Genomic DNA, 17,251 nt, shown 5'->3' with positions numbered 1-17,251 from the left:
AATTGTAAGGGATATATGGTAGGTTTATTAATTTAAAAAAAAAAAAAAAAAAAAAGCAATTTAATTGATAGCCTTCATCCTCCATGTTCACATGCTCTTAAAATATTCACAATTACAAACGTTCAACTATTTCTTGAGTAAAGAAATGCAGGAACCGACTACTTGGCGATCTTGAAGACTTTCTGTATGCTTCTGAAACTGTAGCAAAAAGGATTCGAGCGCTCTTTAGAGCCCTTTTATTTCCGAAATTTCATCTGGGCTAAGGTCAGACTTTTTTGTTTTGACTGGATTTTGCCTTTAATTAAAAAACTGGTTCTTCTTAACTCGCCCCTTCTATATTGTATAAGGCAACAGGTTTCACTACCAGCGGCTGACAACTGTGGTTACCCACCATAAAGCAGGAGGGCTGTTGACACTTTTGAAAACCTGCTATATACGTTTTCTGAGCTATACATAGAGGTACCTAGAACATCTATATTACAGTGAAGACTGTCCCATTATGCTCAACTTTGGAAAAGTATGATAAAGGAGATCACACCCCTGCCGCTTCATGTTGCGACTGCTGGGTCATATCTTTTTCCTCCATTCACTAGATTAGTCTGGCTGTCACTTCCTAAGCCAGTGATAACAATATCAGGTTGTGACTGATAATACCTGTGGAGAAAGGGACAAAGTTGTGAGTAAAAATCCTGGAATTTATCACTATGGTCTCCATTTTTAAAATGACACGATGGAGTGTCATTACATGTCATTGTGATCTGAAGGTGACCTTTTACGTGTATTGCAAACCCAGAAACTGATAAAAGAAAGTGTCCTAACTTAATTTTACTGCGCTCTGCTACTACTAGGTACATGGTAATTGGTCAGATTCCTGTTTTGTGTGAGTGTGTGGTCTCCTCCTTCAGTGACACAAGTGCCACCTTCCTCATTTTGGATAAATAAAGACCCAGACACAATATTATTTTGGAAATAATTGACAATGGAGTTCATTATTAAAATTAAATTGGTAATTCTTAAATATCAATTATTTAGAGGCCACCAACAAACATTGAAAGATCGGATGACCCAAACCACCGATCAGCTGGGTGACTAAACCCTTTAGCAAAACTATAACATACTATAGGAAATGGGTGCAGGTCATTTACTTAAAAAAAAAAAAAAAAAAAAAAATACTCTGACCCTCCAATTTTCTTGTATATTTAGGTTTCCCGCCACTGGGCAGCAACAACCAATCACATACTACCCTGTATCTGGGCAAATTTCACAAACTGGTGAGCCCTAGCAATATCCGATCTGTGGGCAGATCTTAAGAGCAACCGCGACTAAAATGGGGGAGTAGGATCAATATGTCCTAATAGCATTGTGTAATAAGCAATATAAAATTAATGGGGCGCTTTGTCACTGCTTCACACATTTGAGGGCCGATTCCATTATTGCTGTATATGTTGTCCATATTCACTGCCCTTTTAGTTTTTTTTTTTTTTTCCTTTTTCACACTTAAGATTTCATTGTGGTCTTTGTGGTAAACATGCAGGACGTGACGCAAGGAATACTTTTATAGTCAGGCCTCAAAACGTGAAGTTAAGATTCGATAAAGTTTTGTTCTTCTCTCTAATGCTGACCACCATAAAAAAAAGGATTGAACTTGTAAATTGGTGACACTTCTGTATTTGCTTTCCATGATGGGAGACATGAGGGAGGATTTACCTCATGAGTCATGGATGATGCCGATTGTCTAGTGAATGAGTATTTCCAGGAATGTACAAAATGGCTGCAGCGGGCAATGAGTGCACTGTAACCACAGAGGACGGACTTCCTCTGGTATTATCGGTGGAGATTTAGGTCGCTTTTTCTTCACTGTGTTATATATTGCTCCTTTATGGGCTGCGGAGTATGTCAGGACAAGGATTGTGACACCTGTTACCTCAGGCTACTTGTCCTCCATACACGATTTAGCCTTGACTTTGCACTTTGCTTACTCCCACCCGCTATGACTTTTGTTTTCCGTTCCCTCCTCTGCTTGCTTCCTTCCTGTCACCCCCATGTACACTCCCGTGCCCTGCGCCCCCTCTTCCTGAGCACGCCCTCCACTGTGGTAGTACCCCGCATTTATTATGTCAGCTGGCCTCACCAACCTACATTGTCCGGAATTTCCTTTTGTGGTTGTCATCTTCTAACACCTGCACCATGGTGGCTTACACTTAATTTTATATATTTTATATAAATATATATTATTATTTATATATATATATATATTATATTATATTATATATATAAGCAAGATTGAGACCCCCCTCCCATTTGCATAATGGGGAGGTCATGTCTTTTTCTATGCTGATGGTCAATGGATTGGTTGCTCATGGCAGCCCCAGGGTTAATCAAAGGTTGTCTATATAACGAGTGCCAAGTGGCGGCGTGGTGCCAGCTTCCACGTCCTGTGTACAGAATGCATGATCATGTGACCATAGGGAAGGCCGGGGGGGGGGGGGGGGTCAGATGAGCGGAGGAGCGTTATTAACCCCTTGCTGTAAGGAAATCCTTTAGCAATGTAAGATCTTAGAAAGGAGAAGCTGTGAGTGTTGCAGAGCAATTTAAAGGTGCACGGTGACAAGCCTCTGGGGGGGAACAGACATAATAGATGACTGAGGTTTTTCTTTCTTCTCTCTCTCTCCGCAGCCACTGACAAAACAGTCGCCTGCAAATGAATTCAATGAACCCCATGAAACCATCTCATCCAGGCACAGGACACAGGTAAGCGCCATAGAACCAGGATCCTGGGGAATTGTTACATTGCGTGTTCACCAGTAATAGCCCTCGGATGCTTCTACTTGCACCTGTGGCTTTTTTTTTTTTGTAAACTATGTGCATTTTAAAAAATAATCGTTAAACGTACACCAAAAACGGTGTCTCTATCCAATGAGCAAACTAAATTTTTATGTGAATATTTGTAAACCTGAATAATTTTTAGTTTGAGTGTTTGTTTTATATTGTTTTTAATTTTTCTATTTTCATATGTATAATTTAAAAAAAAAAATTATTAGGGTTTTTTTTTTTTTGCATACCATAAATATGTTTCGTAATTTTAATTTTTTATCAAATTTGGCAATTTGCTTGTATGTCTTGCTGTATATCCGTGTCTGGATCGCTCTCTCTGCATCTGTATGTGTAAATGATATCCGCATAATCTCTTGTTTCCGTGCCTCCCGTATGAGACGTATCTAAACATTTTCATATGGTTTCGTGCACAAACCTATAACTACCCGTCTCTGCCCCCGAAACAGTGATGGTTCATTTGCATATGACTCTGTTCCCTGGCAACCAAACACCAATCAGCCTGCAGGATCGCTCTCCGTAGTAACCACCGTCTGGGGTTTGAGCAACACGTCGCAGAGCCAGGTAACGCATGACGTCACCCTAATCGCTCCACTGTTATACACCCGTCCGGCGGTGCTTCTGTTAACCCTTTCCTGCCTCCTCTCCCTGCATCCTCCTCCTCCCCCTCGCTATTGTCTCTGGTATGCACATAATCCCTTTCATTATTGTCGTTAACTGAAATAATATGTAAAGTAACACATGCTTTGTGTCCTTCCTTTTTAGGAGGTTCTTGGGAATCCCATGGTGCCCAGTGGTGGCCCCACAGGAGGCGGAGTCATGCCAGGTCTGGCTGGCAATAGTGGTGCAATGGGAAGCCCTCAGTTCATTGGGCAGCAAGGATTTCCAGAAGGTGGCGCTGGAAAAGGGTATCTGCCACAAAACATGTATGGACGAGGCGGCTATCCGGGAGGCTCTGCCTATTCTAACAGGTAAAAATGTGTGTGTGTGTGTGTGTGTTACCTGTATGATATGTTACACACCTATAGAACACCAATACAAACAATAGAGGACACAAAGTACCCCCATCAGATTAATTAGGTTGTTCCCAAAATCCAATAACGCCACCAAAATGTAGAAAGCATAAAATTAACTTAATTAGATTAATTAAAGCAAATTCATTAAAAAAGACAACCTAATCAGGAAAAAGTCCACCAATGGTGGTATAACAAAATATACATGATAAATGGATCGCAGTGACCTGTATAGAAAGTATAGTCCTCAGAACAAGTCAAGGTATTCGCTTAAAAACAACAAGAATTTCACATTACCCAGAGGAATAATAGAGGACAAGGGACACATACACGGCTATATATAGACCAAGGCCGGACACCACCCGACACAGGGGTATCCCTGTAATACACACAATTCTATATAATGTATTTTAAATGTATAAAATAGAATTGCAATTAAAGTTGTAGTTTTAAGTAGCCATTTAGCCACAGTTTAGAAGCGCCACAAATTGAACATAGGAACAAACCAAACTTCTGTGTTTAGAATCGGGTGTCCTCACGTGCTCAGTGAATTCCCCTTCTATTGACACTTCCATAGTAAATACTTGTGTTTCCCCATCATATTCCATCTTTTCTTAGGTTTTTTTAAATGTTTTTCCTGTATAATTCCTCTTGGAAATGTTTAAATTGACAAGCAGGTGTTGGCATTAACATGGTTGTGTCCCTAGGCTCTGACCTGGGCATTGATTTAATATTGTCAGGCTGTGCAGGAATACAATACACCTTTGTCAATTTATACATGTCCAGGAGGTATAACAGAGGGACGGTACCACTCGGATGTAAGAAAAGATGCCCTGTGGTGATTTTTTTTTGTTTGTTTGTTTGTTTTCATTGTCAGTGTGATATTTTTTTTTTTCTTTTGATGACCTGTCTATAGATCATGTGGGATTGTATACTCAATGCCAAATTTCCATTTCACAAGTGTGTTCTTTTCTTCCATCTGCAGTTACCCCGGTGGACCCACAGCTGGTGGCGGGATGGGCATGGCCCAGCACACGGGACGCGGTCCCACAGACTTCACACAGGCAGCTGCTGCCGCAGCAGTAGCCGCTGCTACCGCCACAGCGACCGCCACAGCTACCGTGGCTGCACTGCAAGAAAAACAGACCCAGGAGATGAACCAATATGGCGGGGTGAGTTGTGAGTCAAAACGCTTCTAAAATGGAGAAACATATTGCAGCGTTGTGATACCAGTTGTATTGTGATGACGCTTAAAGGGGAAGTTTAGTCATAGCCGACATGAGGTATGTTAAATGCATGTGAGTGGATCACATTGATGATACTTGTAATCTTGAAACATCGGAGCAATCGGACCATGTTCACACATGCACATTTTGGACACTCCCGGACACAGATGTGTTTAGACTGGAAAAAATATGTATTCGGGAACTAGAAACGCAGATAGCAACACATTAATTATCTCCACAAGCGTTTAGGTCTAGACCCGTCTCAGTTTTGGTGTAAATCCTCCCTGATGCACTTGAATCGTAACATGAACACGTACTTAGACTGGAAAACTGTGACCATTAAAATTACTGACTTTTTTTTTTTCTCTCACTACACAGGTGGGGCCGAGCCATAATTTTGGTGGACAGTTCATGCCTCACTCTGGTCCTCGAGGGCCCTCTATCCAGGGTGGAATGACATCTGGGGGTATGGGGTCTGTTATGGGACCTGCAGGAATGGCCCAAATGGGCATGAACACTGCAAGAGCGCCAAGTATGAACCCAGTGTATACTGGGCAGAGGATACCACCCCACGGCTACCCTGGGCAACTCCAAGGCCAACAAATGTCACGCCAGGGAGTTAAAAGGACCTACTCCAATGAGGTAAGTTCAGCTTTAATACATCTCCAGCTAAAAGCTACAATGGAAATGCAGTCCTTGTTTTATCTATGGGATTTATTTTGCACATTTACACCTTATTTGTTATAATAAAAGAAGATAATTTATATATATTCTAAGAGTCAACTATGAAAGATTTAGTCATCTGATTAGCATATCTCCCTCAGATTGGAAATATTCTGCAGCTATGATGTGCTGATATTAGTACATAGATGCAAAGGAGGATCTCTCTGAAGGCCTGTGCTATCGCTGATACAATGGTTGTGGAAAGTATTCGGACATGTTTACATTTTTCACTCTTTGTTTCGTTGCAGCCAATTGGTAAGATCAAAAAAAAAAAAATTTTGTTCAAACCTTCTGCTCAGTGTTGAGTAGAAGCTTTGGTGCTGGTGCAGCTAAGAGTCTTCTTGGGAAGATGCTACAAATTTTTCACTCCTGGATTTGGGGATCCTCTGCTTCTTCCTTGCAGATCCTCTCCAGGTCCCTCAGGTTGGATGGTGAACGTTGGTGGAAGCCATTTTCATGTCTCTGCAGAGATGCTCAATTGGGTTTAGGTCCGGGCTCTGGCTGGGCCGGTCAGGAATGGTCACAGAGATGTTCTGAAGCCTCTGCTTTGTTATTTTAGCTGAGTGCTTAGGGTCATTGTCTTGTTGGAACATAAGTGTACGGCAGGTGATAAGCAGTACCCTTTTTTTCCCCACACATAACGCTTAGAATTAACACCAGAAAGTTGAATCTTCATCTCATCAGACCAGAGAATCTTATTTCTCATAGTCTGGGAGTTCTTCATGTGTTTTGCACACTGTATGCGGCTTCATACGTCTTGTACTGAGAGGCTTCCGTCTGCAGACTCTGCCATAAAGCCCCAACTGGTGGAGGCTGCAGCGATTGGTGACTTTGTGGAACCTTCACCCTCTTTCGTCTCTGGAGATCAGACACCGTGATCTTGGGGTTTTTCTTTACCTCACTCACCAAGGCTCTTCTCCAGTTTTGCTGGACGGCCAGGTCGAGGAAGAGTTGTGGTTGTCCCAAACTTCTTTCATTTAAGGATTATGGAGGCCACTGTTCTTAGGAACCTTGAGTGCTGCAGAAATTCTCTTGTAACATTGGCTAGATCTGTGCCTTGCTACAATTCTGTCTCTGAGCTCCTTGGGCAGTTCCTTAGACCTCAGGTTCTCATGTGCCCTGACATGCACTGTGAGCTGTAAGATATTATATAGACAGGTGTGTGCCTTTCCTAATCATGAATGAGTAGAACCATCTCGGGGAGGATCAGAAGGAAATGACCAGCATGTGAGTTAAGCAGAGGGTCTGAATAGTTATGACCATGTGATATATCACTTTTTCTTGTAGATATTCTATTAAACTTTTTTTTTTTTTTGCGCAGTCAAGATGAGGTGCATGATGTATGTTATTCAGCAAAAACTTTTTTTGATCTTGCCAATTGGCTGTAATGAAGTGAAAGTGAACAGTGAAAAATTTAAAAGGACCTGAATACTTTACTTACCCACTGTATATTGAGTTAGTATTATGGTCATCATGGTCACACTATCATGGTGAGCTGCACCTGTCCTAAAAATATCAGTTCAACCACATTTAAAGGTCCGTGTGGAATGCAATGTGCAATCTTGCTAATATGAATGGGGTTGTGTGATAGCTGCAAGTGGATGTCTCTGTTATGTGCACATATTAAACATTTGTACCATTTTGATGATAACGCCATATTTCTTTACAGGGCTATGCACCTCAGCAGTACATTCAAGGAGGCCAGTATCCACCCCACGGGGGTCAATATGCACCATCTGCACCTCAACAGTCTGCCCCGTCCCCCTCTTATCCTGGGCATCGCGTACAGCAGAATATGTCGCAGTACATGTCCCAGGCAGGTCCTGGTGGCCATTTTTATAAGGTAAGGAATTTACATATAATTCTTCAGATGCCTTACTTTATAGAGCGTGTGATTATATTGGAGAATAACCAGTCAGAGCGCGCTCCATGACCCCCATTAGTGTCACAAGTGACGTTTTTAAGCATGCATTTTCAGTCCGTTTAAAAAAAACGCATCCGTTTTGACCGTTAACCATGCGTTTGGTTGCTTAGAAACTGTTTCTCTTAATAGATTCATAGATTGGGTTCAAAGCAGCCAAACGCGTGGTAAACGGATGACTTTTTAAACGGACTGAAAACGCCACGTGTGGCATCACCCCCAGTGTTTAAAGTTTATGTGCTGTATAAAAACAACAGCTTGTCCTGCAAAAAACAAGCCAACACTCCTCCGCTGTCTCTTGTATATTTCTGGTGTCAGATCATGTGTAATACAATGTGTCCTGCTGTTATCCGTGTGCATTAGTGACACTTCCATCCTTATCAGTTCCATCATGGACAATCTGTGTCCGTTGTACCTCATACGTACAGTCCTCTAGTATGAGGAAAACAATTGGTTAATGGAAAAGGAAGTGACACAGTCCTACGCGTTTATTATTAGTCTGTGCAGTGGAAAGTTTTTATGTCGCTTCTCACAGAAGCCTTCTTCTCAATTTTTTTTTTTCTCTCGGTATCATTGCTGATGAGATCTATAAAACCTAAACAAATGGATCCGCATACAGACTTTAGCTCTGCTTCTATTTAAGGTGTCTTATGCAGGACATGTGTTCTGTAGAGTTTTTTCCATTCTATTAGTCAGACTCGAGATGTATTTTTTTTATTCTGTCACTTTCTCTCCAGCTCACAGATCAATACAATGGACAGAGCAATAACTTCAATGGTGGAAACTTTGCCTATAATCAGACTATCAGTGGGGTAAGTGCACATTCCTTGGTATGTACAGGGACGTAGATGAAAATCATGGGGTAGAGTTTGCACATATTCTACTCAGGTGGATGGGATATTAAGATTCCGGAAGGGTGGATTTCAATCTGCTACATTGCTTTGTGTCTTTTTGTATGTATATAATCTTCAGTTATATATAATATATATATACAATGGCCTTGTCTTACAGCCAGGGCGTCCCATGCCTGGATATCCCAGCTCCCCATTACCAGGAAATCCTACACCGCCAATGACTCCAGGAAGCAGCGCTCCACCTTATATGTCGCCTGGTCAAGACGTCAAGTCTCCATTTCTGCCCGATGTCAAACCTACACACAACTCTTTGCACCAGTCTCCCACAGGTAAGTTCTTGCCACAGTAGGAAGAAATATTGACACTATTCTGGACATATAATATAGTAAACAATGTATAAGTGGTCCCCTTCTTAAGGACACCAGACTTGCAGATGACCCCTAGTTACAGAGGGACCTCTCTGCCCAATGTGAAGCTCTTTTGATGCTGTACTTTAGTCCAAGATTGCAATGATCAGCTGTAAGGTGTCTGTAATAAAGCTTTATTAATATTCCTTGTTCCCATTACATCCAAAAATTTGTCACTGAAACAAAAAAAATTTGTCTGGAACTACAATTATTAAAAAATACAATTCCGACTTGCATACAAATTCAACTTAAGTACAAACCTTAAGAACTTTTCATGTACGTAACCCGAGGACTGCCCATTATATTTCTTATCTTTACCTTATTAGGTGGCTCCAACGATGAGCTGAGACTGACGTTCCCGGTACGGGATGGCATTGTTCTGGAGCCTTTCAGATTGCAGCACAACCTGGCAGTCAGTAACCACGTCTACCACCTTCGGGATTCGGTGTACAAGACCCTTATGATGAGGTATACCAAGGTTTTTAATGTGTAGTGTGCAGGCTGTGATAGTAGCACCATATGCAGCAGTCATACAACGTATTACATTGTTCTTCTTTCTAGGCCTGATCTGGAGCTGCAGTTTAAATGCTACCACCACGAGGATCGACAGATGAACACAAACTGGCCGTGTTCTGTACAAGTTAGCGTGAACTCCACACCGCTGAGTATTGAGCGGGGGGACAACAAAACTTCCCATAAACCCCTGTATATAAAGCATGTGTGCCAGCCTGGCCGCAACAGCATCCAGATCACCGTCAGTGCCTGCTGCTGTGTAAGTACAGTGTACATAGTATCCCTATCTTCACTTATGTGGGGCTATAAGGCTCCTATAGTGGATGGAGAGAGCCTTTGCACGTGCAACCACTTGTTTATCCCTTGTGGCCACAAGATTAATCAGGGGATCCTTTCACACGGATGTATATGGCGGCTGTATGCTAGCCTTTATGAACAGCAGGTAGTATACGGGTGCCATAAAGTGCATGGCATGGTACAGCCGGCTGTATGCTGCGCCCCAGGCCTTGGCATACGTTCATATGAAAGAGCTTAATGTGTATTCGAGAGGTCCCAAATCTCCTGTGCCATGCTATTTACGCTCTCAAAACCGTTCTCTACAACTCGACCCTCTTGAAGGGTTACGGCCAGACGTGCATGTGGTCCAATCCCTGTCCCTCTGCAGTAACCCATCGTAGCACAAATTCGGCTAGATATTACTTTAAGTTCGTGCTGTCAGTGGAGGCCGGGCATTCGGCCACACTCAGTTTCTGGAGCATGTGGCCGTACCCTAACAAAGTGATGTCTCACCAGCCCACTCCCATAATTAAGAGATTAGGAAGAGTTGGAGATGTTTTACAACAATCCAGTGTATTGCGTACCTGCTGAGTCTCTTGTTCCCTGTGACTTTGCTGACTCTGTGCTTGTTTTAACCGGTTTTTCACTACCCAAAACAAAAATGGCTCCTTTGTCGGGGGTCAAAAATACCCCACTTAATTTGTTGAATGAAATTAAAGGGACCCGGCAAGCAGCCATTTCCTTCTGTACAAGTGATGGATGAGTAGATAATAATCTAACAGGTGTTTTCTATATTTCCTTTCAGTCTCATCTGTTCGTGCTACAGCTGGTTCACCGACCCTCTGTGAGATCCGTCCTCCAGGGTCTGATAAAGAAGAGGCTGCTGCCTGCAGAACATTGCATCACAAAAAGTAATATTGGCATCACCTCTCCCAATCTCTCCTGGTTTATCTGCTCTGTAAGTGCTCAGCTTTTAACACTTTAACTCTTCTCCCAGTTAAAAGAAATTTTAGCAATGGCAGCATTCCCGGGACCCCTGGGCCCAATGGCGAGGACGGTGTGGAGCAGACGGCAATCAAAGTGTCCCTAAAATGTCCAATCACCTTCCGAAGAATCCAGCTTCCTGCCCGAGGCCACGATTGTCGGCACATCCAGGTAATATGCTGCTATAGCTGCTTTATGTTATCGCTGGTAGTCATCGGTAGCCATTATCCCTCTGCTGCCTTCTCTACAATTGTTCTTTTTACCTCCACAGTGTTTTGATCTGGAATCATATCTACAGCTGAACTGTGAGCGCGGCACCTGGAGATGCCCTGTGTGCAAGTAAGTGACATTAATATTATTTCCCCCTTCGGAAAACTTCTTATCCATGTTTTCTGAAGGATCCTGTTCACACACCACTTTCTTTGAAATCAGGCCATTGTGACGGACCTGGTTTACAAACATAGATATACATATGGAACCCATAGGTTTTCATACGGCGGGTTATTGATTTTCACTTCAACGTCTTGACACATCGTTTGCAGTGGGTTATACGGACGCATACGGTATATATCGAAACCGGAGCACAGTTATACTTACCAATGCACACGTGCAGGGACAATCATTTATTTATTTTACGTTCATACACACTCAACCAATTTAAGGCTCCAAGCACACGAGCGTATGTTGGGCATGCATCCGGTGCCATGGAGAGGAGGAGGGGGTGACCTCTCTCCATAGAGATCCACGGCGTATAAATACATTCATGTGCATGCAGCCTAAGACCTACATCTTAAGCACAATATGTAGGCTGCTGCGCCAGGATCCGATGTTAAGTTTGCTCCATTCATTTACAATGAACTACTATGTATGTACACCACAATGAGAATGAAATGCATTTCATACTTGCAGTACCCTCTAACAGCCAGGAGATGGTGCTAGATACTCACGATATTTGTGAATGGCGCGATACGTTTTCTCTGGCTCTGAGCCTTTATAATAACCTCCAGAGGCATTGCCTTTCCTTATATCACTGTGTCCCTGTCTGACTAGATTTTTTTTCTATTGTTTTTCAGTAAAACCGCCCTGTTGGAGGGATTAGAAGTTGATCAGTACATGCTGGGAACCTTGCTGTATATCCAGAAGTGAGTATGCCGAGGCATAATACATGGCTTCCTGCTCTGCTAGACTTGTGGATTGTACAGTCTTGGCTAAAGCTAAGTTTCTGTATGAAAATACATTACATTTTAGCTGATTATTTATTTTTAATAAAATGTTGCGTTCTTTGTCTTAGCTCTGACTACGAAGAGATTACCATTGACCCTTCGTGTTGCTGGAAGCCGGTGCCCGTGAAGCCTGACACCCACGTGAAGGAAGAGGCAGATGGACCAGTACTCAAGCGCTGTCGGAGCCTGAGCCCAGCACACATGGTCATGCCAAATGTTATGGAAATGATCGCTGCACTGGGACCAAATTCTTCTCCCTTCAACAGTATGCAGTCTGGTGGGGGTGTGCGAACAGACTACAGCAGCCAGCAGGGTGGGTAATACCATGTGTCTGTGCCTGGACTGGAGGGTAGAATCTTATGTTGTTCTGTGCTACCCCTGTATATGTGGTGGGGACAACTGTGTGGTGGCCTAAGCATTGTGTGCATGGGGGATATGATTCCTGCAGGAGACCTACATCCTACAGTATCACACAGCATGTTACATATGATCTATGAATGAAATTCTCCAGCCTCTGCATGTAGATGATCACTGTGCCATTAACTGCAAGCAGAGATCCTAAAGCTGGCGTCTATTATAAATTCGTGCAATGATTCTACGCATGACCAGTTTTGACTTGTTAAATCCGATTTAAAAACAGAATATTTGGATTCTTTATTATTTTGGAAAGCCCAAGCCTCATGCAGTCTTTTACCCCCTCTAGGCCCGACTTTCCAGAATCAAGGATTTCCTGAAGGCGGATTCCCATCCTCCAACCCCAGTACACCCACGATGAATGATTTCACCCCCAATGGTCCGCCACCCATCTCTTATCAGTCTGACATTCCAAACCCCATGATGAACCAGGAAAAGAGCGGAGGTCCCCCCTTACCCGGGCAGGTAAGAGAGAAATTGTTGTCATGTTGAGTTCATGATGTCACATATACAGCACTGAACAATGGGAACGCGTTGTGGCCTTGACAGACATTTTGGGTTTTGGCCCCCCTCCTCAGCTGGACACTACTAACATTGTCAATTACATATCAACACCTGATACCTTGCTGCAGCGATTTTAATTTTCCGTATTATATGAATCTGTAATGTCTTATGATGTCTGTATAACAGTCAGATGGAATAAGAGGAGTGAAGGCCGTGCTCACAAGAGCTCACAATCTATTAGTACAGTGGTAAATCCCAGCAGTTTTCCCCTTATATTGATGGAACTTTGATTACTGAATACATTTTTTGCTTTTGTTATATTCCCAGGTTCCTCCCACGGGGCGGATAGAAGCCTCACACAATCCTGCGCAGTCTCTCCATCCCTCCAATCTCAGCAATCACTCGCCGCAGCAGCAGCTTCACCATCGGGGTCAGCAGCGGCAGCCATTGGCCCAGCCCGGCAGCGACATGGCGTTTAACCCTTCAGTGGGGATCCCCACAGCGGGCGATGTGACAGAACCCTCTCTTGACGTAAGATTTTTTTTTTTTTTTTGCACATTCTGTGTCTTGTCCTTCTTGTTCCGTGTTCTAACCCGTCGCACCCATCATCTCTTCTCTACAGCTTCTCCCAGAACTGACAAATCCAGACGAGTTGCTTTCCTACCTTGGCCCTCCGGACCTTCCAAGCAGCGGAAACGATGACCTTCTCTCCTTGTTCGAAACTAACTGATTCACAATTTTATTTTTTTTATTTTTTTTTTTCCCCCCACCTTTTTAGTTTTTTTATTTTTTTTAACCATCATGCCCAAGTTTTACCCTATCGGATGACACGGGAGCAGCGCTGAGCACAAGACTTGATCTGGGTATGGACAATGAATACAGACTCTTCAGATCATTGCACTATATGGTAAACCTTCAGCGCTGCTCCGGAAGCTTTAGAAAAGACTTTTTCTGCAGAATTAGAAATTTCGTTAACTTTGTGAATAGAAAATTGTTGACTGTGTTCTCTGCAGATCAATGAAACCAGCAATGTTCCTCTTGTTAATACCTCCGCTACCAGGCTAAGGTGCCGCGTATGCCAGCTTTGTCTGACTTCTGTATACGACCATGAATTTTTTTGTTTTTGGTTTTTCCTCCCTCCTTTTTTTTTTTATTTTGCCACAAAGCACCAGCCTGAGAAGTAAGACAAGAGATTGTTGCCGGGCTGGTAGCCCATTTTATTCTATGGAGACCCCCAGCCCGTGGGAGACGGAAGCTAAGAGCACAACGCAGATGTGTGTACCAGTCTACACACAAATACCCCCCCCCCCTCTTTTTGTAATGTATAAATACATACATTGTGTGTGTATATCTGTATAATATTGCTGGTCCATACGTCATTACTCATTCCTTTTGTGGGGTGGGGGAGGGTTTGGTTTGGTTATAATGGACGCTTTTAAGATCCTGGTGCCACACGTCATTCTATTTCCTACCATCTCAGCCGTAGTCTGGGGTGACTTTGCTACATATATCTATATTATTATTATACAGGAAGCTAACCCTGTAGTTACGTGTCCTTGTCGTTGTACGTTATTTCCAATATTAAAGCTTCAGTAGCCCCGGGGCAGCGCCATCCACTGTACATGCAATAAACCAGGGCCTGCAGCCTTGCAACACCTGCATTATTCGCTCTGCAGCAGAGCGGGAATCTGTGTACAGTATATAAATATATATTTATATATATGTTTTGTGTGATAATATCACATGACCGCGGGAAGGATGCAGCATGTACATAAACGTCTTACATTTTACCTGGTGCCCGCACAGTTTGGGGTGAGGGGGGCCATTATTGAGATACCGAATACCAGATGTCTCCTGGTTAAAGAAGCACCTCAGAATTTTTTTTTTTATTATTATTTTTGACCTATATAGTGCAGGGTATCTATTAGATAATACTGTAGGGGTCTTGTCCTGTAATGCAGATATCATTTTCCCTGTTGGCCAACTCTTCTCATGCACTTGGCAACATGCACACAGACATAGGGGAGATTTATCAGCATTTTTACAGCAGTTTTCTGGTGTAAAAGGCATTGAAATAATCGTGATTTCTTGAGCACTGCACTTCCGCGACATGGGGGCGCAGGACGATCCTGCCACACGCAGGTGCATTCTCTAAAGTCCCTTGTTGTGTGCAGGAAGCCTTAGTCCTATATTACACAAGTGATAAAGTTTCTTCCGCTTAAGTCTTGGTGTATTCCTGTGTGATGCAGCTTTGGCCTGTCCTCCATGCCTCCTGCTTGTGATCAGTTTCTTATCGGCTCTTACAAGCAGGAGGGGGGTCTGTATAAAGCGGCATCTCTAAGGCCTCATACACACGAACTGTAAATGTCGACCATGAACTCTCCGCAAAAACGGAAGCTAACTCATGACTTCCCTTGATGTCTGTTGTGCGCTGTTAGAGATAGAGCAGGGTCTATTTCTACCCTGATTTTTCGGTGCATCTGTTCAGCTTCCTGCAGAGAACCGAGGGGTGAGGAGACCTCCCATCTCCATCCACCCGAAAAGGGATGTCCCTTCAGGCTGTTTCTGCACGCGGTATGCGTGCATGTAGCCGATGGCTTCCTGAACAAGAACATGGGCAAAATCGGTTGTGAAGGACGGACATTACCGCAGGTTTTTCACAGCTTATTTGCTGATTCTCAAACTGTGATCTGAGTGATCCCGAAAAACAGTTCTGACCGGGACATAATTTTTTAATAAGAGGCGCGGGAAGTGCTCCATTACAAAGTTTAGCGTTTAGCATAGCCTTGATTTTTTTTCCCCTTTAGGAATACACTGCAAAATCTGCACACGTCACTCGCCGCATAAACCTAACCAATCATTGTACTGAGTCCAATGTATGGTCGGACACACAGAGGAACAAGACGCCTGTAATTTTTCTGAAAGGGGAGGGGTCTAATCCCGTGATTTACAGAAGTTCAGTACATTTCCCTGTCCGGTTGGGGGGGGGGGGGGGGATGGTTACGGCTGGTGATTTTATTATTGTATGTCCATAAATAAAATTCTGAAGTGCTTCTTTAACATTTTTAAGCTACTTTCAAGTCTTGTTTTAAAAATAAATTAAAAAAAAAAATGTAATTTTTGAGGTTGGCTTTTTTTTTGCTCCCTCCCCCATCTGTGCCTCGGGCATAACCCATCTAAAATGCTGCAGAGACCCCCCACACACACCAATCAGCCATAGTCATGTTTTATTTATTATTTTAGTTTATTTCTGGATTTAAAAAAAAATTAAGGAAAAAGAAAAATCCTGCAGATTGTTTTTAAATAAGCCATGAAGGAGTGTGAGCCGAGGCGCGGCCGCCGAGCAAAAAGGGACCACCGGATACAGCTGGAGCCCCCGCAGCCTCGCTCCTCAGTGACTGAAGTACTGAGTTATTGCAAAGCCAAAAAATATGAGGACAATTTCCAGACACGGGCAAACTAGCCAGGGATATATCATGCCGGGGAGTGTGGTGACATGTCGGGTGTCTATTTAAATATTTAGGGTTTGTGCTACGTGCTGGAGAAAAAAAAAATGTGCGTTTTGCATAAATAAAAAAAATATATATCTCTATATATTGAAACAATGGTCTGATGTGGTGATTGCAGAAGATTTCTCTATTACAGATTGTATTGTAACTTTGAAAGGACATGAAATTTGTTTAAAAGACTAAAAGGTGTGGGGTTTTTTTTTAAATTTTGAATTTAAAAACTTCCTTTTTAAAGGGGTTTAAAAGCACAACAGCTTTCTTCCAAAAACAGCGCCACACCTGACTATGGTCGGTGCCGGTATTGCAAGTAAACTGTATGGAGATGAATTGTGGGAAAACATAACCATGGAGAGATTTCTATTCACTGGAGTAAACATAGAAGCTTTTTGCAGCATGACAGCAAGCGGAGATCTAAAAAAAAACCCTGAGGAATTGATGCAGAAAGGTTATTGGAAAATTGTAAACCTGTTCATTACACAAATGTCAATTATTTGCTGAAAGTGGACAACCCCTTTAACAAATGCAACACCATGCACTACCCATGGTCTGGTGTGGAGCTGTGTGTTGGAAGAAAGATGCTACCTTTCAACCCCTTTAAAATCTATTTTTAAAATAAGTACAGGCGGTCCCCTACTTAAGAACACTCGACTTACATACGACCCCTAGTTACAAACGGACCTCTGGATGTTGGTAATTTATTGTGCTTTAGTCCTAGGCTGCAATCATCAGCTATAACAGTTATCAAAGGTGTCCCTAATGAAGCTTTAGTGTTAATATTGATTCTTATGACAACCCAACATTTTTAAAATGCAATTGTCACAGAGACCAAAAAAGTTCTGGCTGGGATTACAA

At 42.7% G+C, this 17,251-nt stretch overlaps 1 protein-coding gene across 3 annotated transcripts in view; it reads left to right on the top strand.

Annotated features, from left to right (window-relative positions):
• The window catches only part of ZMIZ2 (zinc finger MIZ-type containing 2), a 32,203-nt gene extending 18,517 nt beyond the window's left edge, over positions 1–13,686 (top strand). For all 3 annotated transcript variants that reach the window (XM_072149044.1, XM_072149043.1, XM_072149042.1), the window contains 18 exons: positions 2,677–2,751; positions 3,282–3,396; positions 3,598–3,803; positions 4,831–5,017; positions 5,450–5,713; positions 7,464–7,637; positions 8,453–8,527; positions 8,727–8,898; positions 9,303–9,444; positions 9,538–9,748; positions 10,571–10,676; positions 10,763–10,920; positions 11,021–11,088; positions 11,823–11,891; positions 12,041–12,285; positions 12,676–12,851; positions 13,218–13,421; positions 13,513–13,686. In XM_072149044.1, the coding sequence (XP_072005145.1) occupies positions 2,702–2,751; positions 3,282–3,396; positions 3,598–3,803; positions 4,831–5,017; positions 5,450–5,713; positions 7,464–7,637; positions 8,453–8,527; positions 8,727–8,898; positions 9,303–9,444; positions 9,538–9,748; positions 10,571–10,676; positions 10,763–10,920; positions 11,021–11,088; positions 11,823–11,891; positions 12,041–12,285; positions 12,676–12,851; positions 13,218–13,421; positions 13,513–13,620 (2,730 nt within the window). In that variant the 5' untranslated portion in view covers positions 2,677–2,701 and the 3' untranslated portion in view covers positions 13,621–13,686. The remainder of the gene's footprint in view (positions 1–2,676; positions 2,752–3,281; positions 3,397–3,597; positions 3,804–4,830; positions 5,018–5,449; positions 5,714–7,463; positions 7,638–8,452; positions 8,528–8,726; positions 8,899–9,302; positions 9,445–9,537; positions 9,749–10,570; positions 10,677–10,762; positions 10,921–11,020; positions 11,089–11,822; positions 11,892–12,040; positions 12,286–12,675; positions 12,852–13,217; positions 13,422–13,512) is intronic.
• Positions 13,687–17,251: the final 3,565 nt, after the last annotated feature.

The sequence above is a fragment of the Engystomops pustulosus genome, chromosome 4 (assembly GCF_040894005.1).
Source record: "Engystomops pustulosus chromosome 4, aEngPut4.maternal, whole genome shotgun sequence".
Taxonomy (NCBI): domain Eukaryota; kingdom Metazoa; phylum Chordata; class Amphibia; order Anura; family Leptodactylidae; genus Engystomops; species Engystomops pustulosus.
Note: the sequence above shows the minus strand (reverse complement) of the source record. Positions and strands in the feature narration are given on the sequence as shown.